The 23,214-nt window shown below is 46.4% G+C and overlaps 1 protein-coding gene across 1 annotated transcript in view; it reads left to right on the forward strand.

Annotated features, from left to right (window-relative positions):
• The window catches only part of DPYD (dihydropyrimidine dehydrogenase), a 602,387-nt gene that overhangs the window by 192,967 nt on the left and 386,206 nt on the right, over positions 1-23,214 (forward strand). The window contains exons 6-8 of the mRNA XM_054165155.1: positions 4,657-4,853; positions 8,089-8,170; positions 12,621-12,708. Coding sequence (XP_054021130.1) covers positions 4,657-4,853; positions 8,089-8,170; positions 12,621-12,708 — 367 coding nt within the window. The remainder of the gene's footprint in view (positions 1-4,656; positions 4,854-8,088; positions 8,171-12,620; positions 12,709-23,214) is intronic.

Raw genomic sequence — 23,214 nt, forward strand, 5'->3', positions numbered from 1 at the left:
AGTAGGCAGAATTAAAGTTGACTATCCATCCTGAACTACTAGGATTCCCTGCGTGAGTGCTTGGCTTCTGAAGCTTAACAGCCCCACTGCAGGAGGGGCAGTGCTTCAGTATAACCTTTAGCTGATGGATCTGACTCTTCAGTAATAAAATAACAACATTAAGTAAATAAAATTAAATAGTTACCTTATCAGTAATAAAATAATAAGGTTAACTAAATAAAATAAAGCAATTAACAATGAAGTTATTTCAGTGGTCGATTTCTTAAGCACACACATGTTCACAGTGCTCCATGGGCACCTTCAATAGGAAAGTGACAAAATCTGTCTTACTGAGCAGCCTTCCAGAACAGCTTCAGGAGACTGCAGTGGAAATTTGGTGTCACTCAAGCTGTTTCTGTGTGAATCACAGAATCAGCCTGGTTGGAAGAGACCTCCATGACCAGCAAGTCCAACTGATCACCCAACCCTATCTAATCAAGGAGACCATGACACAAAGTGCCTCATCCAGTCTCTTCTTAAACACCTTCAGGGATGCTGAACCCACCACTTCCCTGGGCAGTCCATTCCTATGGCCAGTCTCTCTTTCTGTGAAGAACTTCTTTCTATTCTAACATCCAGCCTAAACTTCCCCCTGCACAGCTGAGACTGTGTCCTCTTGTTCTGGTGCTGGTTGCCTGGGAGAAGAGACCAACCCCCACCTGGCTACAACCTCCCTTCAGGTAGTTGTAGAGAGCAATAAGGTTTCCCCTGAGTCTCCTCTTCTCCATGCTAAGCAACCCCAGCTCCCTCAGCCTCTCCTCACAGGGCTGTGCTCCAGACCCCTCCCCAGCCTTGTTGCCCTTCTCTGGACATCTTCCAGCATCTCAATATCTTTCTTAAATGGAGGGGCCCAGAACTGGACACAGGACTCAAGGTGTGGCCTAACCAGTGCTGAGCACAGGGGCAGAATGACTTCCCTGCTCCTGCTGGCCACACTGTTCCTGATGCAGGCCAGGATGCCATTGGCCTTCTTGGCCACCTAGGCACACTGCTGGCTCATGTTCAGACTACCATCAACCAGTATCCCTAGGTCCCTCTCTGCCTGGCCGCTCTCCAGCCACTCTGACCCCAGCCTGTAGCGCTGCATGGGGTTGTTGTGTCCAATGTCTAGAACCTGGCACTTAGATGTGTTAAATCCCATGCCCTTGGACTCTGCCTATGTGTCCAGCCTGTCAAGGTCACTCTGCAGAGCTCTCCTACCCTCTAACAGATCAACTCCTGCCCCCAACTTGGTGCCATCTGCAGACTTGCAGAGTGTAACACAGCAGCCATTTTAGAGATACCCTTTTGCATGATGGTTATCACAGCCCAGGTTCACAGCACCATGTAAGGTTTTCAGCCTGTGCAGTCGATAAATAGCCACATTAAGCCAGCCCATATTCTATCCATTGTCAGGTTTAAATGTTTTGTTCTGTTTTGTGGGTTTTTTTTAATCACTCCCTGTCTCCTGCTTCTTAGAGTTGGTTACAAGGCTGTGCCAATTTACAAAGACTGGGGGAATGTGCTGTAGAGAGTTGAGAAGGGGAAGGAGCTCATCATTGGTTTACTTAGCTTGGGCGCTCAAGTGCGCACGCACAAAAATGAGCATTGATTCCAAATAGGAGTGAAGGATTCTATTCCTGAGTGGAATTGCCAAAGTTTAACTTGAAAACCCCTTTTCTTCTTGAGTTTTAATGAAATTAAAAACTGTTGGCAAACTCATTGGTCTCTTCTCCCAGGCAACCAGCACCAGAACAAAAGGGCACAGTCTCAAGCTGTACCAGGGGAGGTTTAGGCTCAAGGTCTATTCTATTCTATTCTATTCTATTCTATTCTATTCTATTCTAGAGATGTTTAGGCTGGGTGTGAGGAAGAAATTCTTCACAGGAATAGAGATCGGCCATTGGAATGTGCTGCCTGGGGAGGTGGTGGAGTCACCATCACTGGAAGTGTTTAAAAAGAGACTGGATAAGACCCTTGGTGCCATGGTTTAGTTGATTAGATGGTGCTGGGTGATAGGTTGGACTTGATGATCTCTGAGGTCTTTTCCAACCTGGTTAATTCTTTATTCTGTATTCTGTGAAATGGCTTAAATATGGTATTTATTAAGACAAATGAGGGCGTGTTTATTTGAGAGGATTATCCAGGACATAGGAAATGCAGTTCTTCCTTGAACTAAATGAGGACCAATGCTGTCTTCTGAAAGTTTTTGAGGTGTAGCATTGAAGTGTTTGTGGTATGACTGAGAATCCCAATGCAATGAGCTCTTGTATCCTTTCAGTGTTATACTGTGCTTCTGCTACACAGATACACTCCTTGGGTTAACTGCTTTCCCCCTAATGCCTACGGCGAAATAAAGGTGTAGATACAAGTGCAGAGTCCTGCACCTGGGAAGGAAGAATAAACTGCAGCAGTACAGGCTGGAAGGTGATCTGCTGGGGAGCAGCCCTGTGGAGAAGGACCTGGGAGTCCTGGTGGAGTACAAGTTCTGCATGGCACAGCAATGTGCCCTAGGGGCAAATAAGGCCAAGAGGATCCTGGGGTGCATTAAGGGGAGTGTGTCCAGCTGATCCAGGAGGTTCTCCTCCCCCTCTACTCTGCCCTAGTGAGGCCTCAACTGGAATATTGCATCCAGTTCTGGGCTCCCTAGTTCAAGAGGGACAGGGATCTGCTGGAGAGAGTCCAAGGGAGGGCTACAGGGATGCTGAAGGGACTGGAGCACTGCGTGATGAGGAGAGGCTGAGAGCCCTGGGGCTGTTGAGTCTGGAGAGGAGGAGACTGAGAGGGGATTTAATCAATGTCTATCAGTATCTGAGGGCTGGGGGTCAAGAGTGAGGGGACAGGCTCTGCTCAGTTGCAGCCTGTGACAGGACAAGACGCAGTGGATATAAATTACAGCACAGGAGGTTCCTCCCCAACATGAAGAGGAACTTCTTTACTGTGAAGGTCCCAGAGCACTGGAACAGGCTGCCCAGAGAGGTTGTGGAGTCTCCTTCTCTGTAGACTTTCAAGCCCTGTCTGGATGCATTCCTGTGCAACCTGTGCTAGATTCTCTGGTCCTGATCTGGCAGGGTCATTGGACTGGATGATCTCCAGAGGTCCATTCCAACCCCTGACATCCTGTGAGCCTGGGATCCTATGCTCTTCCATGCTCCTAATGCTTAGTAGCCTACAGGGGCCGTGAGTCTTTTTCCTTGTGTGGATTATGCAAGCTAGAGTTGCCATTCCTTCTGCTGTAAGGTCTCTAAATGATGAGGACAGTGAAGTTTTGCTCAGTCTGTGTGGAATATTTCTGCCTTAGTCTCTTTCCTGTGTGCCTGAACAAAGAACCAATTAAATGCAAATCTGAAATAAACTGTGTGACATTGCAGCTAGATTAGGAGATCACAGTGGCCAGAGACCATCCCAAAGTGCTTTTAATAGTCAAGACAGAATGGAGCAGATCATCAGCATTTTACAGCTGAAGAATTGAGGCCAAGGGAGAACAGTTTAACTTTTAGGTGTACCCACAGCTTTTGAACACACAAGTAAAAAGTAGAGAACATCTGAAAGAGGTGAGGAATTAATATGAAGTAAGTCCTATTAGAATTATCTGAGGCATCTAAAGAACAGGTTACCTCTGAAAGTACAGCTTTGAATACCAGAGGCAGTTGCCAATAAAAGCCATAAAACCATCAAAGGCTGACTGCCTGTGACTTCTAAAGAGTCATGCCCTAAGTGATTTGTCCAGGATCACACAAGATACCTCTGGAGTCAAAGCCCTTTGCATTGTTTGCAGAAATACTTTTCCAGGAGTAAAAATAATCTGAACATTGTTTAGAAGGGAATTTTTGGTGCTACAGAGATTCTCTGCCAGGTGTCTGACTTTATACATAATTCTGGAGCCCCTGTTACAAGGAGGATATGGAGGTGCTGGAATGAGTCCAGAGAAGGGCCACGAGGGTGAGCAGAGGGATGAAGCTCCTTTGCTATGAGGACAGACTGAGAGAGTTGGGGCTGTTCAGTGTGGAGAAGGCTCCAAGGACACCTTATTGTGTCCTTCCAGTATCTGAAGAGGGCTTTTTAGGGTATCAGGGAGTGATAGGACTGGGGGGAAATGGAGCAAAACTAGATGAGGGTAGATTCAGATTAGACATTAGGAAGCTTTTCCCCATGAGGGTGGTGAGACTCTGGAAGAGGTTGCCCAGGGAGGTGGTGGAAGCCTCATCCCTGGAGGTTTTTCAGGCCAGGCTGGATGTGGCTGTGAGCAACCTAATGTTGTGTTTGGCGTCCCTGCCCATGGCAGGGGGTTTGGAACTGGGTGATCCTTGAGGTCCCTTCGAACCCTGACAATTCAGTGAGTCTATGTTGCACGTTTGTTACTGGTAGTCTGGTTCCAGCATCCTGGTAAAATTTACAGAACGAAAGATCTGATTTTTTGTCCTTTTAATCTAAAAAGAACCATGGAAAGACCAAACCCTGCACTTGCACCATCTCCAGGTTATGTCAGCTGGGAATCCCTGTAAGGCTGTGCAGCGATCTGCACTAATACCTCAATGCTATGTGGCAGTGCCAGCAGAAGCCTCCATCGCGTTACTCATAATAGTATTTAAGGAGGGAATGTGAAGTGTTTAACCTGTCGAATGTAATCTTTTTCAGGTGTTCAAAGCAATGAATATTCCTCAGATTAGAAACCCTTCCTTACCTCCCCTAGAGGATATGCCTGAAGTGTATCGTGTGAAGATAGCTCTTCTGGGTGCCGGACCTGCAAGCTTGAGTTGCGCTTCCTTCTTGGCTCGGTTGGGCTACTCGAACATCACCATACTGGAGAAACAGGAGTACTTTGGTGGCTTGAGGTAAGAAACAATGACAACAAAGCATTGTTCCCAGTGGCTGTAGTAAGCATAGCAAGAGAAATGCTAGGCAAACATAGTTTATACACAGTCCCTCTACCTTTGCCAAAGGAAGAAAGATCTCAGATCTGAAAAAAACTATCTTTTACTTTAATGATTACAGAATCACAGCACTGTCAGGGTTGGAAGGGACCTCAAGAAACATCTAGATCCAACTTCCTGCCATGGGCAGGGATACCTCACAGTATATCAGGTTGCTCACAGACACATCCATCCTGGCCTTACAAACCTCTAGGGATGAGGCTTCTACCACAGAATCACAGAATCACCAAGGTTGGAAGAGACCTCAAAGATCATCGAGTCCATCCTGTCCACAGACCTGATGACTAAACCATGGCACCAACTGCCACGTCCAAACCCCTCCTGAACACCTCTGGAGATGGTGACTCCACCACCTCCCTGGGCAGCACATTCCAATGGCTAATGACTCTCTCTGTGAAGAACTTTCTCCTCACCTTGAGCCTAAACTTCCCCTGGCACAGCTTGAGACTGTGTCCTCTTCTCACCACGCTCATGGGGAAGAACTTCTTCCTAACATCCAATCTTAATCTACCCATTTCTAGTTTTGCTTTATTCCCCCCAGTTCTATCACTTCCTGACACCCTAAAAATTCCCTTCCCAGCTTTCCTGTAGCTCCCTTAAGATACTGGAAGGTAACAACACAGTCTCCTTGGAGCCTTCTCTTCTCCAGACTGAACAACCCCAACTCCCTCAGTCTGTCTCCTTAGGAGAGGAGCTCCAGCCCTCTGATCATCCTCATAGCCCTTCTCTGGACATTTTCTAGCACCTCCAGATCCTCCTTTTAATATGGGCTCCAGAACTGGACACAGTGTTCCAGGTGGGGTCTCACCAGAGTGGAGTGTGTGTGTGGGGAGAATCACTTCCCTGGTGCTGGTGGCCACACTTGTCTTGGTGCAGCCCACTATACATTCAAGTTAAAGCAGGCAAGCTTTAATTGCAAATCTAGTGCCTATCTCCTATGTTCTTTCCATATGGCTTCTAAAATTCCACAGTGCAATACTTATTATCAAATTAACACATAGGAAAATTGTCAGGAACCATTTTCCTGTCTGTAGTAGTTTTCAAACAAGATTAAGTACTTGTGGCCTCACAGAGTGAAGAAACTGGAAGATGTTTTAAATGCTTTAGACAGAGAGCAATTTCATGGAGAATTTTAAATTTAGAATGCTCTCATGAACTGTCTAATGCAAATAAAGGTGGCAGTGAATAAATCCATCATGTATGCCTGGACTTGCAGATTTAATAAACCATCTCATAGCAGTGAAATAACCCCCCTACAGTTCCCAGCCTGCCACAAACTGTAGATACACAAAGGAAGGCACCTTTGCAGGTTTTCTGTATGGTAAATACTTGGCTCACCTTTGCATATTGTTATGTCCTCTGCACTAGAAGATTAATTTTTAGCTCTGTAACAGTGGCTGAGATCATATCTTGTACATTTGTGGATGTCCCTCTACATAAGACAAAGTGTTTCAGAAACTGGCTAGTGGCTACTAATCCATGCAACACCAAGATTAAATTTCACATTGAAGGTAGACTCCTGCTAAGGTCTTTGCAAAAGAGAAAGTAAAAAGAGGCAGTGTGAGGGAAAAGGTTGATGCATTCCCATGTCTCAATGGAGCATCACTGAAATCAATAAAGTTGACACCATTAATGAGTTTGATCCATAATGTCATAATGTCAAATACTTATTCAGTGCTCTGGAAAAAACAGAGAATCAATGCTGGAGAAGTTGAACTGAATGCTTGCATTTTTAGCCAGTGAGGTTCAGAAGTATTCTACCTAATTATCAAGGTGTTAATCCATAGGCAGTCAGCTATGTCAGCTATGTGAATACATAGGAAGTCAGGAGAGATGGGTCCATGACAGCCTCATGAGGTTCAACAAGACCAAGTGCAAGGTCCTGCGTCTGGGTCAAAGCAGGGACTGGCTTGACAGCAGCCCTGAAGAAAAGGACTTGGAGGTGATGATGGATGAGAAGCTCAACAGGAGCCAGCAGTGTGCACTTGCAGCCCAGAAAGCCAACCAGAGCCTGGGCTGTATCAAGAGAAATGTGGCTAGGGAGGTGATTCTCCCACCTACTCTGCTCTGCTGAGACCCCACCTGGAGCACTGTGTCCAGTTCTGGAGCCCCTATTAAATGAAGGTGCTGGAACATGTCCAGAGAAGGGCCACAATCAAAGGGCTGGAGCTGCTCTGCTATGAGGACAGACTGAGGGAGATAGGGCTGTTCAGTGTGGAGAAGAGAAGGCTCTGAGGAGACCTTCGTGTGGCCTTCCAGTATCTGAAGGGGGCTACAAGAAAGCTGGGGAGGGACTTTTTAGGGTGTCAGGGAGTGATAGGACTGGGGGTAATGGAAGAAAACTAGAAATGGGTAGATTCGAATTGGATGTGAACAATCTGCCGTAGTGTAAGTTGTCCCTGCCCATGGCAGAAGGGCTGGAACTGGATGATCCTTGAGGTTCCTTCCAACCCTGCCATTTCTGTGATTCTGTATTTGGGAAATGTAATTAGTTTTGGATAGCTTAATGATGGGTGGTTGCTAGAAGATCACTTTGCTTTTAGTACACATAATACATTTTATTAAATGGTTGTCTTAAGCTTACTTATTGGTGAACCAGAGGAATGGATCTGAAGCTCTTTTGGACCCAAGCTTAACATATGTTGAATAGTTACCTATGAGTATGGACAGATTTGGCCTCAAGGTATTTTTGACTGGACATTAGGAGGAATTTTTTTCCCATCAAGAGTGGTCAGGCATTGGAATGTGCTGCTCAGGAAGGTGATGGAGTCCCCAAGCCTGGATGTGTTTAAAGGTGGTTTGGATGTGGTGCCTGGGGCTATGGTTTAGGGGTGAGCCTTGTAGAGTAGGGTTCTGGGTTGGACTTGGTGATCCTGAGGGGCTTTTCCACCCTGAGTGTTTCTATGATTCTGTGTTGCCTCTTGGTCCCATGTCTTTAGCATTGGCTGAATAATGCTGCTCTGACAGAGAAAAAAAAGCCAACCATCAAGTTTCAGCACATTTCCATTCCCATGCATCACAATTATCTGAGGTGTGCTACAAGTATTGAATTTTTAACAGGTGAAAAAAAAACCCAACCCCAAACCTTTCCTCCTGATAGCTGGAAGTATTTCACAGGCATTTTCCTTTCTTGTAGTACGTCTGAAATCCCCCAGTTCCGCTTGCCGTATGATGTGGTGCAGTTTGAAGCCGAGCTGCTGAAGGATCTTGGAGTGAAGGTAATGAAAAGTGTGTCCTGCCTATGTATAGCTCCAAGGAGAAAGAAGGGGAAAAAAAAAGAAGAAGAACAAGAATTCTGCCAAAGATTAACAGCAAAATGTCATGCACATTAGTGAAGAACGATTAAAACCTATGCTAGGCTGAGGCAGGAAGATGCTTCCCCTTGCTCAGAGCATTTGTCTGTCTCCTGTCTGAATGCTGCTGGTTTGGAAAAGGGCAATCAATAGTTCTCATCTGGCATGCCTGCATGTGATTAATTGTCTGTGAGCAACAAATTCCTAAATTGCTTTAGGGGTTCAATAGAGCCATTGGAACCATTTGATATTTCTTTTTTAAGCAATTTTTTTTTGTTCCTGCCAGCCTGGCACTACTTAAAACGTTCATGTTTGAGACTTCTCCTTTTGTTCCTTCTGCCCCCAGTTTGGGGTTTGGGTTTTGTGTGTGTGTGTGTGTGTTTTTGTTTGGTTGTTTGTATTTTTGCTTAATGGTTTATCACACAGTCTTGAATCCAAGTTAATTTTAGAATGAAATGCATCAAATGGAATAAAATGTTAGTGTGATCACAGGCTCACAGGATGTCAGGGGTTGGGAGGGACCCAAAGAGATCATTGAGTCCAAACCACCTGCCAGAGCAGGACCATACAATCTAGCTCAGGTCACACAGGAATGAATCCATGTGGGCCTTGACAGTCTCCAGAGAAGGAGACTCCACAACCTCTCTGGGCAGTCTGTTCTAGCGCTCTGTGACGTTTGCAGTAAAGAAGTTCCCCCTTGTGTTGAGATGGAACCTCCTGTACTGCAGCTTACATCTATTGGTCCTTGTCCTATCCCAGGGTGCAACTGAGCAGAGGCTGTCCCCTCCCTCCTGACCCCCAGCCCTCAGATATTTATAAAGATTTATTAAAGCCCCTCTAAGTCATCTCTTTTCCAGACTAAAAAGCCCCAGGTCCCTCAGCCTCTCCTCATCAGGCAGCGCTACAGTCCCCTAATCATCCTTGTAGCCCTCTCTTGGACTCTCTCCAGCAGATCCCAGAACTGGATGCAATATTCCAGGTGAGGCCTCACTAGGGCAGAGTAGAGGGGGAGGAGAACCTCCCTGAATCTGCTGGACACACTCCTCTTAATGCATCCCAGGATCCCACTGGCCTTCTTGGCCACAAGGGCAGATTGCTGTCCCATGCAGAACTTGTCCACCAGGTCTCCCAGGTCAGTCTCCACAGGGCTGCTCCCCAGCAGATCATCTCCCAGCCTGTACTGCTGCAGTTTATTCTTCCTTCCTATGTGCAGGACTCTGCACTTATCCTTGCTGAACCTCATTTGGTTCCTCTGTGCCCAGCTCTCAGTCTGTCCAAGTCTTGCTAGGTGGCTGCACAGCCTTCAGCTGTATCCACCAAGCCTCACAGTTTGGTGTCATCAGCAAACTTGCTGAGTAGACACTCGGTTCGCTCATCAATGTGCAATAACAGTCAATCAGCTTCTTGGAAAGTAAGGGTTGGGGGGCTGGTAATTATTCTGTTCAACAACGGTGGGTTGCTTGTAGATAATGGGAACATAGCTTTGTTGTCACTTCAGGGCTTGAGCTGAAGATTTTGATAGTGTTTGCAACTACTGTATGCTCTCAGAGAGGTTACACATGTAGAATGCAGCACTGGATCAAATCATTGACTGCTAGGAGGGATAATATATTTTTAACACAACACAAATCTAAGAAGGACATTGAGACTCTTGAACATGTCCAGAGAAGGGCAAGAAGGCAGGGGAGAAGTCTGGAGCACAGCCCTGTGAGGAGAGGCTGAGGGAGCTGGGGGTGTTTAGCCTGGAGGAGGCTCAGGGGAGACCTTATTGATATCTACAACTACCTGAAGGGAGGCTGTAATCAGGTGGGGATTGGACTCTTCTTTCAGGCAACCAGCAACAGAACAAGAGGACACAGTCTCAAGCTGCACCAGGGAAGTTTAGGCTGGAGGTGAGGAGAAAGTTCTTCCTAGAATAGAATAGAGTAGAATAGAATAGAATAGACCAGGTTGGAAGAGACCTTTGAGATCATCATGTCCAACCTATCATCCAACACCACCTAATCAACTAAACCATGGCACCAAGCACCCTATCAAGTCTCCTCCTGAACTGGCCATTGGAATGTGCTGCCCAGGGAGGTGGTGGAGTCACCATCCCTGGAGGTGTTCAAGAAAGGATTGGATGTGGCACTTGGAGCCATGGTTTAGTTGTCAGGAGGTGTAAGGTATTAGGTAATAGGTTGGACTTGATGATCTCTGAGGTGTTTTCCAACCTGGTTGATTCTGTGATTCTATGTTTCAGTGAAGCAAGAAATTCTTCTTGCAACCTTTGGCATGGGTTCATGTTGTGAAATCAGTAGACTGATGTCACAAGCCCCAAGTGAGAGCCTCATGCTGCCCAGGTTTTGCAGAAATGCTGGTAGGATGTAAGACTTTAAATGCTGCTAGTCTGTTTTTCTCCTCTGAAGATCCCTTTGCAAACTTTGAAAAGGCTGACAGAATGAAGGTTGAGGCAGAGGTGGGGCTAAGAATAAAGCACCAAGACCATTTTAAACAAGATCACTGGGTGTGGGCTGCTGGAGACCCTCTCCAAAGCGCAGCTCCCCAGGGCTCCCTGTTCTGCCAGGGTCTCCAGAATGAACTGATACAGCCACCAAGTCATCTTGACCTGCAAGTCCTTTGCAGTTTTGAAGTGCAGCAGAGAATCTCAAAAGTCAGTTTGCTGCCAAGCTCTGCCGTCGGTGTGCAACTGACCCTTTGGCAAGCCGGTTAGCTAAATACCTTGGCTTTATACCTCTCCAAGCTGGAAGTGATTTGGGGTGTTTACTTAAAGCCTCTCAAATCAGTGATTGAAGGTGATCTGTTGTGTAAGTGCTCAGTGGTGCTGTTTGTTCAACTAATTCGGCTGAAATTAGTAAGAATTAGTCAGCTGAGCAAGGATTACGGAGCTGGGCCCTGGGAGTATTGTGAATCCCCAGGCAGAATGGTCTTGCTATTTAAATTCCATCATTAGGTTTTCATAACACATGTACACAATAGGATAAAACAAGTAAATAAATAAATAAATGATGGAATGGCAATGTGTGGAATGTATTTTGTTGCCAGTGAGGCTCTAGGGTGTGTTCTTGAAAGGATTACAGCTGCAGACAGCTTTTGCACTTCTGATAAAATTTACACTAAATCTCCACAATTTATAAATCTCACAGTTTGTAGCAAATCTCCAAAGATACCAACAACAAAAAGTCTTGGTTTTTAAAGTATTGTACACTGTACTTTTACATCAGTAAGTCTGCAGACGACACCAAGCTGGGGGCAGGTGTTGATCTGCTAGAGGGTTGGAGAGCTCTGTGGAGAGACCCTGCCAGGCTGGACAGATGGGCAGAGTCCAAGAGCATGAGTTAAACACATCTAAGTGCCAGGTTCTACACAGTGCTGCAGGTTGGGGTCAGAGTGGATGGAGAGCAGCCAGGCAGAAAGGGACCTGGGGGTACTGGTCAATGGTAGGCTGAATGTGAGCCTGCAGTGTGCCCAGGTGGCCAAGAAGGCCAGTGGCGTCCTGGCCTGGATCAGAAACAGTGTGGCCAGCAGGAGCAGGGAGGTCATTCTGCCCCTGTGCTCAGCACTTGTTAGCCCACACCTTGAGTCCTGTGTCCAGTTCTGGGTCCATCAGTTTAGAAAAGATGTTGAGTTGCTGGAAAGTGTCCAGAGAAGGGCAATGAAACTGGGGAGGGGTCTAGAGCACAGCCCTATGAGGAGCAGCTGAGGGATCTGGGTCTGCATAGCCTGGAGAAGAGAAGGCTCAGGGAAGACCTAATTGCTTTCTACAACTACCTGAAGGGAGGCTGTAGCCCGGTGGGGGTTGGTCTCTTCTCCCAGGCAACCAGCACCAGAACAAGGGGACACAGTCTCAAGCTGCACCAGGGGAGGTTTAGGAAGAAGTTCTTCACAGAAGGAGTGATTGGCCATTGGAATGTGCTGCCCAGGGAGGTGGTGGAGCCTCCATCACTGGAGGTGTTTAGGAAGAGGCTGGATGGGGTGCTTGATGCCATGGTTTAGTTGATTAGATGGTGTTGGATGATAGGTTGGACTCAGTGATCTCAAAGGTCTCTTCCAACCTGGCTGATTCTATTCTATTCTATTCTATTCTATTCTATTCTATTCTATTCTATTCTATTCTATTCTAATCTGCCTTTTTTTTGTTTTCACCAATAGGAAAAGTATATCAAATGGAATATAGGCAGATTCAATAACAAACAAGATCTTTACTGTGTCCAGTTCTGGGCTTCTCAGTTTAAGAAGAACATTGAGATGCTTGAACGTGTCCAGAGCTTGCTTTGGGGTGGGAAGATCCTTCAAGATGTCTGTATGCAAGACACAACAGAAGTTGTTTCTCACATTATTACTTGAAAAGCAAGTAATCTTTAATCCTTTTCAGATAATTTTTAATAAAGGCCTTGCCATAGATGGAATGACTCTCAGTACCTTGAAAGATGATGGCTATGAGGCGGTCTTCATTGGAATAGGTAAGTACAGCTCACTGTCTGTTGTTGTTCTCCTGATTTGGGCGCTATTGTGTAAGGAGTGAGTGACTCAGCCTTTATAATCTGGTGTTGTTTCTCAAAAGGGTCAGTTGTCCATCCAAGTGTGGGCAGCAACTGTTGTTTTTTCCAGTTCAGGGGCCATTGGGTGACGAATGAAGGCAGGAACCCTGTTGCCACATAGCAACAAGATTCCAGAAATGAGGAGAGCAGAGAATCTCAGAAGTCCTCCCAGATGTCCTTTATTGCTGCCTTGTAGAATCCCCAGCATTACAGAGTCTCAGAGTCCCACCTACAGAAGTAGTCCTGGAAGCCTTTAACAGATGAAGCAGCTAACAGTGGTCTTAAGTGTATCCCTAGCATCATCCCTACACCAAAGCCCTAGCCAGAAGTATCTGACTAACAGAAGCAGAAGTCCGTAGCTAACCCCTAACCCCCCCTGAGCTGTTCCCAACTTAAGTCTCTAACCCCAGTAACTATTTCTCAGGGTGGTTGTTTTTCATATTCTTTGTTATCAATCCCTTCACCAGTAAAACCCAACCACATCTATCAGCTAAAATCTTTTCCCTAGGAGAGGTGCCAGCATGTCAAGGAGGTGGCTTCTGCAGCATGCCCCAATCCAAGGGTGCCAACATGTTAGGATGTTGTTCTTGGCACCCATGGAATATGATTGTTGTGCTCTAGGTCAGCTAAGGAATATTGCGTGCATCCAGCAGCTGCCCTCAGAACAGTGGCAGCAACAACTGTCCTACAGCTTATCACCTTGACGTTCAATGGACATCTGAGAATAGCCTGGGACTTGTGTCTGTGTTAACTGCATGATGTGAGACAGCTTCAGTTTGATGCATGGTGAAAATATGGAACATGGGGAAAAGTTTGGAAACCCAGGAAGCTAAAGCTGGCTGTCTTAAACCAGTCATTTGTTAAATTTCTCATGCTTCTATGATAGGTTTTTTAAGTAAGATGAGGGTGTAGCCAAAGTGGTTGATTTTTCCTCCAGGCTGGGGTCAGAGTGGCTGGAGAGCGGCCAGGCGGAAAGGGACCTGGGGGTACTGGTTGACAGTAGGCTGAACATGAGACAGCATTGTGCCCAGGTGGCCAAGAAGGCCAATGGCATCCTGGCTTGGATCAGCAATAGTGTGGTCAACAGGAGCAGGGAGGTCATTCTGCCCCTGTGCTCAGCACTGGTTAGGCCACACCTTGAGTCCTGTGTCCAGTTCTGGGCCCCTCCATTTAAGAAAGATGTTGAGATGCTGGAAGGTGTCCAGAGAAGGGCAACAAGGCTGGGGAGGGGTCTGGAGCACAGGTCTGTGAGGAGAGGCTGAGGGAGCTGGGGTTGCTTAGCCTGGAGAAGAGGAGGCTCAGAGAAGCCCTTGTTGCTCTCTACAGCTACCTGAAGGGAGGTTGCTGCCAGGTGGGGGCTGGTCTCCTCTCCCAGGCAACAGTGACAGAAGGAGAGGACACAGTCTCAAGCTGTGCCAGGGAAGGTTGAGGCTGGATGTTAGGAAGAAGTTCTTCACAGAAAGAGAGATTGGCCATTGGAATGTGCTGCCCAGGGAGGTGGTGGAGTCACCATCCCTGGAAGTGTTTAAAAAGAGCCTGGAATGAGGCACTTGATGCCGTGGTTTAGTTGCTTAGATGGTGTTGGGTGATAGGTTGGACTTGATGATCTCTGAGGTCTTCTCCAACCTGGTTAATTCTGTATTCTGTATTCTGTCTTGCTTGTTTATATAGTTAGAAAAGGCATGAATGAAAAACCTGCCTTGTAATTAATTGCCATATTGGCCTGCAGCGATAACTACACAAGTTTCATTTCCCAGGGTTTTTTTTTGCCACCAGCTTCCTATCCCCACATAATTGCTGCCTCTGTGTGCGAGCCACTGATACCATGCTTGGGTGGTTTTTTTTCTTTCCCTCCATAGAAAGCATGTAACCTCCTTCAGCTGGGCTGTAGTGAAATGTAATTATGGGATGGGTTAACAAAATAAGCTGACTTTGACTCATACTAAAGCTGGCATCATAGGTCTGTCTTCTTTCATATGCTAAAGAAGTCCTGCACCTGCCTCCTATCTGACTCGGTGCTTCTTTCTGGTGTTAGATGAGAATTGTTATCCATTTACAAGTATTTTGAAGTACAGCTGGACCCATCACTACCAGATGATAGGCATTTCGAGCAGGCATCTTCTACAGTTGATATGAGGCTTAATGCTCTTTATTGATCTAGACGTTGCCTAAGTGAACATAATAGGAAACAAGTTGTCCAACTGTTCCTCCTTCCTATTATTGATTACAGAGATGTAATTCTTAGTGCAGCGACAACTGTTGTTTGCCATCTGGTTGTGCACTATAATAAGCTTCTGCAGGTCTATTCTGTCGTGTGATTATAATACAGAGTGCTGTGATTTATCTAATCCTAAAGCCTCACGTTATTAGAGACTTCACAGGCAGAGGGATTCCGATGCCTCCTATTTCGCCAAGTACAAGACAGCGGTTCAGCTTAGCTCCTTTTTTGTTTTCCTCTATGTCTTTCAAACTTGCTTTGTGAAATCTCTATCCCTTTGTGAATCTTTATTCAATACTTTTATTGATGATCTGGACAAGGGGATTGAGTCCATCATCAGTAAGTTTGCAGATGACACCAAGTTGGGGGCAGGCGTCGATCGGTTAGAGGGTAGGCGGGCTCTCCAGAGGGACCTTGCCAGGCTGGACAGATGGGGAGAGTCCAGCATGATGGCATTTGAAAAGTGCCACGTTCTGCACTTCAGCCACAATGACCCTATGCAGTGCTACAGGCTGGGGACAGAGTGTCTGGAGAGCAGCCAGGCAGAAAGGGACCTGGGGGTGCTGGTTGACAGCAGCTGAACGTAAGCCAGCAGTGTGCCCAGATGGCCAAGAACACCAATGGCATCCTGTCCTGCATCAGGAATAGTGTGGCCAGCAGGAGCGGGGAAGTCATTGTGCCCTGTGCTCAGCACTGGTTAGGCCACAACTTGAGTCCTGTGTCCAGTTCTGGGCCCCACAGTTTAGGAAAGATGTTGAGTTGCTGGAAGATGTCCAGAGAAGGGCAACAAAGCTGGGGAGGGGTCTGGAGCACAGCCCTGTGAGGAGAGGCTGAGGGAGCTGGGGTTGTTTAGCCTGGAGAAGAGAAGCTCAAGGGGACCTTATTGCTCTCTACAACTCCCTGAAGAGAGGTTGTAGCCAGGTGGGGGTTGGTCTCTTCTCCCAGGCAACCAGCACCAGAACAAGAGGACACAGTCTGAAGCTGTGCCGGGGGAGGTTTAGGTTGGAGGTGAGGAGAAAGTTCTTCCCAGAAAGAGTAATTGTCCATGGAAATGTGTTGCCCGGGGAGGTGGTGGAGTTACCATCCCTGGAGGTGTTCAAAAAAGGATTGGATGTGCCACTTGGAGCCATGGTTTAGTTGTCAGGAGGTGTTAGGTATTGGGTAACAGGTTGGACTTGATGATCTCTGAGGTCTTTTCCAACCTGGTTGATTCTGTGATTCTATGACCACACTCAAAAAAAAGGGACTAATTAATAATTAATTAAATAAATATTTGAGTCTAATATTTAGGGGGGAAAAATGATCAGTTGGCTTTGGGAAATTAGCATGGTTCCTCTGCATTTATGACTCAGAGATTCAAAATAGCACTTCAGAAACAGGTCATCAAAAGTGACCACTGAGTGCTGCTCACAGGACTGGAATGTTTGGTTTCTTTATGTGACCTTCATTTACTCAATTTTGCTTTCTGACCTTTATAAATTTACCTCAGAATAAAACATTTTCAGTTGGAGCTGTGTCTGGAGAGCGTTGTGCCTTACAGATGCCAGGGAAAGGCACACAGCCAGGATTTTAATAAGCAGGAGAAGGTATCTGAAGCATATTTCTGCTGGAGACCACACGTTTACTGATTGTATTAGGAAACACAGGCTATCAATGCTAATGAAGGATTATGTGTTCCCACAAAGTTTTGGTACTGGAGGCTACCTTGCATTCATGATGAAGTTGGTCCCTCTCTATTGCCCCCATGTCTGCCTGTCATATCCTTTGTAAGACACCAGACATTAATGTGTCCTAGCATACCAGTGGGAAAAAGATGGAAGACAGATCAAGGGCTATGGATTTCTGGGGTTAGCTCTATTAATGCAACCATAGAATCATAGAATTGTCCGGATTGGAAGGGACCTCAAGGATCATTTAGTTCCAAACCCCCTGCCATGGGCAGGGACACCTCACACTGCATCAGATTGCTCACAGCCACATCCAGCCTGGCCTGAAAAACCTCCAGGGATGAGGCTTCCACCACCTCCCTGGGCAACCTGTGCCAGTGTCTCACCACGCTCATGGGGAAGAACTTCTTCCTAATATCCAATCTGAATCTACCCATTTCTAGTTTTGCTCCATTCACCTCAGTCCTATCACTCCCTCACACCCTAGAAAGTCCCTCCCCAGCTTTCTTGTAGCCCCCTTCAGATACTGGAAGGCCACAATTGGGTCTCCTCAGAGCCCCCTCTTCTCCAGACTGAACAGCCCCAACTCCCTCAGTCTGTCTCCATAGCAGAGCAGCTCCAGCCCTCTGAACATCCTCATGGCCCTTCTCTGGACACCTTCCAGCACCTCCAGATCCTTCCTGTAATAGGGTCTCCAGAACTGGACACAGTGCTCCAGGTGGGGTCTCCGCAGAGTGGCGCAGAGGGGGAGAATCACCTCCCTCTCCCTGCTGGCTATGCTTCTCTTGCTGCAGCCCAGGCTCTGGTTGGCTTTCAGGGCTGCAAGTCCACACTGATGGCTCATGTTGAGCTTCTCATCCACCAGCAATGAGCATTTACACATCCTCAACAGCAGCAGGTTTTTTTCTGTAGTGTTTCTGTAGTGTATTTCTTTTTGTGTTCATTGCCTGCTGAACAAAACACATTGGATGAAAAGTGGCATTTGAGCGTTGCTCTGAATCATGGAGAGAAAATGATTAGAGAAGGTTTTTCTTTTATAGAGTGGTAATTTGCTCCTGAATGAGTCTGTGCCTAGATGGAAACTAAACATGGTAGTTTTCAGTTTTCCCTATGTTACAGTTGAAACAGGGAACATTAACCTGGATCCTGACTGCACAGACTGAAGGTAAAATATATTGCCATTGATAAGGTCTGTAGAATTCATTGGATTGCTAATGGGGAGAGAGAGCACAGGCATAAACAGTTCCCTCTCTCTTTTCTTATTCCTTCACTTCTGGCTGCAACTTCTCTCTCTCTCTCCCCCATGGCCTTGCCAGGGGATCTCTGTTTTAGCTGCTGTGTGAGGTAACAGGAAGGAGGGAGGGGTGGGAGAGGAGGTGAATGGTTCCCCCTGATCCATCCAGGGGAGTCTGAGGAGTTTCGGTGTTGTTTATAAATTGTAAATATCTCTATATTTTACATCTACTGTGTATTTTGGACATATTCATTGCAGTTCATAGTTCTAGAGCTTAGTTGGCTTGTAGATAGAGTTACATTTGCTTCCATCCCAAACTGAGCTGGTCTGAGCAGTTTTTATTTTGGGGGTAATTCTCTGAAATTAGTTGGGGGGTAATTTCAACCCACCACACCCTATTAATGGGGGGGGGGGGGGAAGTTAATTCTGGAGCCCCTACTACAGGAAGGATCTGGAGGTGCTGGAAGGTGTCCAGAAAAGGGTCACAAGGATGAGCAGAGGGATGGAGCTCCTATCCTACGAGGACAGACTGAGCGTGTTGGGGCTGTTCAGTCTGGAGAAGGCTCCAAGGAGACCTTCTTGTGGACTTCCAGTATCTGAAGGGGGCTACAAGAAAGCTGGGGAGGCACTTTTTAGGGTATCAGGGAGTGATAGGACTGGGGGGAATGGAAAAAAAATTAAAATGGGTAGATTGAGATTGGATGTTAGGAAGAAGCTTTCCCCATGCGGGTGGTGAGACACTGGCACAGGTTGCCCAGGGAGGTGGTGGAAGCCTCATCCCTGGAGGTTTTGAAGGCCAGGCTGGATGTGGCTGTGAGCAGCCTGATGTAGTGTGAGGTGTCCCTGCCCATGGCAGGGGGGTTGGAACTGGCTGATCCTTGAGGTCCCTTCCAACCTTGACAATTCTGTGATTCTGTGAGTGGGTGTGTAAAGGAAGATGAAATCCTGATGAGACAAGAAAGTACACTTGTGAGAAGATTTTTTCATAGCAGCAGGATTTTGGAAGACTAAACCTTAAGTCTTGCAAATGAGCTGGCACTCAGTTGATAAGCTCAGTCAGAATTGTGCATGTCCAATATGTGATTCATGAAATGGAGGAATGCTTGTAACTAGCCAGCTATATGAAGGCAGGTGGAGATGCAAAGAGAACTTCAAAAGCTGTTTTCCACACAAACATCAGGGAAACTCCACTGCATTGTGGGAATATTACATGAGGCAGGAAAAGTGCACTCCTCAGCTTGGGCTACGGAAAGTAAAGCACAGGAGACTAAAATTTGATCTCTTCCAGCCAGTGACCATACTGAAGAACAAGAACAGAAATGGCTTTTGGAGAGAGCTATTTGGGAAGATGTTAGAAGTGTGCCTTAGTCAACATGTTTGCTCTGTTTCAGAGCTGAAGGGTAAGGAATTCCTAGGAGGCCCACAAAGGAATACACCTTGAGAGTGTTACTGTAAAGTTATTATTATAACTATTATTAATAATAGCAATAGTAATAATGAATAAAGATACTTAGCTTCAAGTCTTTGCATACTGAGGCATTGAGTTAGGAAGAAATTCTTCCCAGAAAGAGAGAATGGCCATTGGAATGGGCTGCCTGGGGAGGTGGTGGAGTCACCATTACTGGAAGTGTTTAAAAACAGCCTGGATGAGGCACTTAGTGCCATGGTTTAGTTCATTAGATAGTGTTTGGTGATAGGTTGGACTTGGTGATCTCTGAGGTCTTTTCCAACCAGGTTAATTCTGTATTCTGTATGATGGTTTCTCTCTATCCTGTAGATCTGGTGCATTTAAGTCACTGTTTAAAGCTCAGGAGACCACCTTGGACTGGAGCTGGAAGTGAGCAGATGGCCAGTAGATGTAATCAACTTCTGGCAACTTCTAGGATCCAAATTTGAGTCACACCTTGCCTCCATACTGGTTTATTTTTCACTGTCTTACCTTTCCCAATTAGGCTGTGGCTGTGTGTAATGCTGTAGAGACCAAGGTGGAATTAGGGATTATAAAGACATGCATTGAATTAACAGCTACCAGAGGAAAAGGTTTGATAGTGATCTGGAAAGCCATCAGTCTGGACAACGGCATGCTGGATGTCAACACTGCCCTCTCATAGCAGTACCCCAGAACAAAAGGGAAGGGAAAATCTCTGTAACAGGATTGCCTGTTACCTATTTTGGTTTTGGTAGTTCTTTCCTTCAGTCTCCTTATCTTAACTGTTTCATGCATCTATTTCTTAATGTTGTACTTCTGTGTATTGCTAGAGAATTAATCTGTGAATTGCCTCTTGCCTGCCCAGCATTTCCTCTCATGTCCTTTCAGTTTCCTCTCTACAAAGATTTGGCAACATCTGGCAGCAGATGTATCTTGTGCTTTCCATACAAAGACCCAAGAGATAGAGCCTTCTGTTCTTCTCCAGCACTCCTGATTTCCAAACACAGCTCATTTAAGGATTAAAGGACAGTCCATGACTGAGTTTCATACAACAAAATTACGGGTAACAGCAAAACACGAGAATGTTTTCTTGAGAGCAAAATGCATCATCCAAACAAAGTGAGGAGCAGCCAGGGAAATACTTTGAGGAAGTCTCTACTATATTTTTTAGTTCTCTCTTCATTGTAATTTAGTCCAATCCACCCTCATGGGGAAGAACTTCTTTCAGACATCCAATCTGAAACTACCCTATTTCTATTTCCATTCCCTCCGGTCCTATCACTCCCTGACACCCTAAAAAGTCCCTCCCCACCTTCCTTGTAGCCCCCTTCAGATACTGGAAGGCCACTATAAGGTCTCCTCAGAGCCTTCTCTTCTCCAGACTGAACAGCCCCAACTCCCTCAGTCTGTCCTCATAGGAGAGGAGCTCCAGCCTACTGATCATCATCATGGCCCTTCTCTGGACACCTTCCAGCACCTCCAGATCCTTCCTGTAGTAGGGGCGCCAGAACTGGACACAGTGCTCCAGGTGGGGTCACACCAGAGCTGAGTAGAGGGGGAGAATCATCTCCCTGGCCCTGCTGGCTATGCTTCCCTTGCAGCATCCCAGGATGTGATTTGCTTTCTGGGTTACAAGTGCACACTGGTGGCTCTTGTTGAGCCTCATGAGGTTGGCTTGGGCTCACCTCTGCAGCCTGTCCAGGTCCCTCTGGATGGATCCTTTCCCTCCAGCCTGTCAGCTGCACCACACAGCTTGGTGTCACCAGCAAAGCTGCTGAGTGTGCACTCAATGCCACTGTCCACAAAGATGTTAGATTGTGCTCAATATGTTCTACCTAGAAGCAGCTTTACTTTGTGATAAGAAAGGTTTGTGGAGAACTGGAGGTGCACCTGTGAAGTCAGTTTGAAAATGTTGCTAATAAACAGACAAAAAGTCTCTCATCATGCACTTCAACAGGAGGAGAAACCTCTTCGGTGAGGGTCACAAAGCCCTGGGGCAGGCTGCCCAGAGAGCTTGTGAAGTCTCCATATCTGGAGGCATTCATAACCCAGCTGGATGCATTCCTGTGTGGACTGCCCTGGGTGATCCTGCTCTGGCAGGGATGTTGGACTCAGTCTCTGGAGATCCCTTCCGATCTCAAAGGTACTGTGATGCGGTGATACTGTGTGATTTTCTGCCCTTTGCAAACACCACAGCCACACAGGGCAACAAAGAATTGGCATGCTGAGAGCAAAAGGAGAAAATGGTGATGGAGTGAGAGGCTAGGGGAGATGATAGCACCTGATCCTCAGAGACAGCAAAGTAAGGCAGTAAAGGATACCTCACAGAGAGCAGGGTGGTCTGAAGGCTTTGTGTTACTGTGTCTCTTGGTTGATTTTCAGGAAGAGTGCTTACAATTTGCACAAGGAAGTTGTGTGTCTGGATGTCACTTGGCTATGAGAGCAGATGCAGAAATACTGGCCTTGCATTGCTCATCCTTGAAGTTCAGCTACATTCTTTGGAAAATACAGGCTCACAGGATGTTAGGGGTTGGAAGGGACCTTCAGAGATCTTCCATCCAACCCCCCTGCCAGAGCAGGACCCTAGAATCCAGCACAGGTCACACAGGAACACATCCAGACAGGCCTGGAAATGTTCCAGAAAAGGAGATTCCACAACCCCTCTGGGCAGCCTGTTCCAGTGCTCTGTGACCATCACAGGGAAGAACTTCCTCCTCATGTTGAGGTGGAACCTCCTGTGCTGTAGTTTCCATCTATTGCCCCTTGTCCTATCCCGGGGAGCAACTGAGCACCAGCCCTCAGCTATTTATAGTCATTGATCAGATCCCCTCTCTGTCTTCTCCTCTCCAGACTAAACAGCCCCAGGGCTCTCAGCCTCTCCTCATCAGGCAGTCCTCTGGGCCTTCAGCATCTTTGTAGCCCTCCCTTGGACTCTCTCTAGCAGATCCCTGCCCCTCTTGAACTGGGGAGCTCAGAACTCGATGCAATATTCCAGGTGAGGTCTCACCAGGGCAGAGTAGAGGGGGAGGAGAACCTCCCTGGATCTGCCGGACACACTCCTCTGAATGCACCCCAGGATCCCATTGGCCTTCTTGGCTACCAGGGCACGTTGCGGTCCCGTGCAAAACTTGCTGCCCACCAGGACTCCCAGGTCCTTCTCCACAGGGCTGCTCTCCAGTTCTATTGTTCTGTGGCACAAGACTCCACAAAGCATTCTATATTCTTTTTGGAAAGGGAAAATGCAAAACTATTTTTTAATAGAACTGTTTAATTGGTTGAAAGCCAATTACTTCCACACTGAAATGATTTAAGGACGTTCCCTGTGACAGTCAGGCAAATATAAGGAAAGGCTATCACCATAAACATATTTTCTGCAGACTTTCACACAAACCTCTGTCCTTACCCTGCAATTATCATAACATTTATGAAACTTCTCCATTCTCTTTATGTAATAATCAGATAAAAAGACATCTCCAAAGATGGTTCTATTGGGTAAAATGTTTTTAAGAACTATAACCCTCCCTTCCCAGAAATTACTTAGACCCTTTACGTCCCTAGGCTTAAACTTGCAGCACTAACTAATCAGTTAATCTCTCATGACAGGGCAAATGCAGCTAGCAATGAAGCTTTCTTGTTTCTTGTGATGCTGAATGTCTATAAAGTCAGTTTTATTCTATTAGGGTGTTCAGAGGTTCTGTTAAGTAGTATAAAACAGTAGGTTGGGTGAGGATGCAGACTAAATGGGAGCAGATTGTTGTTAGAATGGAATGGAATGGAATGGAATGGAATGGAATGGAATGGAATGGAATGGAATAGAATGGGATAGAATAGAATGGAATGGAATGGAATGGAATAGAATAGAATAGAATAGAATAGAATA

Source organism: Dryobates pubescens, chromosome 11 (assembly GCF_014839835.1).
Source record: "Dryobates pubescens isolate bDryPub1 chromosome 11, bDryPub1.pri, whole genome shotgun sequence".
In the NCBI taxonomy this organism is placed as follows: domain Eukaryota; kingdom Metazoa; phylum Chordata; class Aves; order Piciformes; family Picidae; genus Dryobates; species Dryobates pubescens.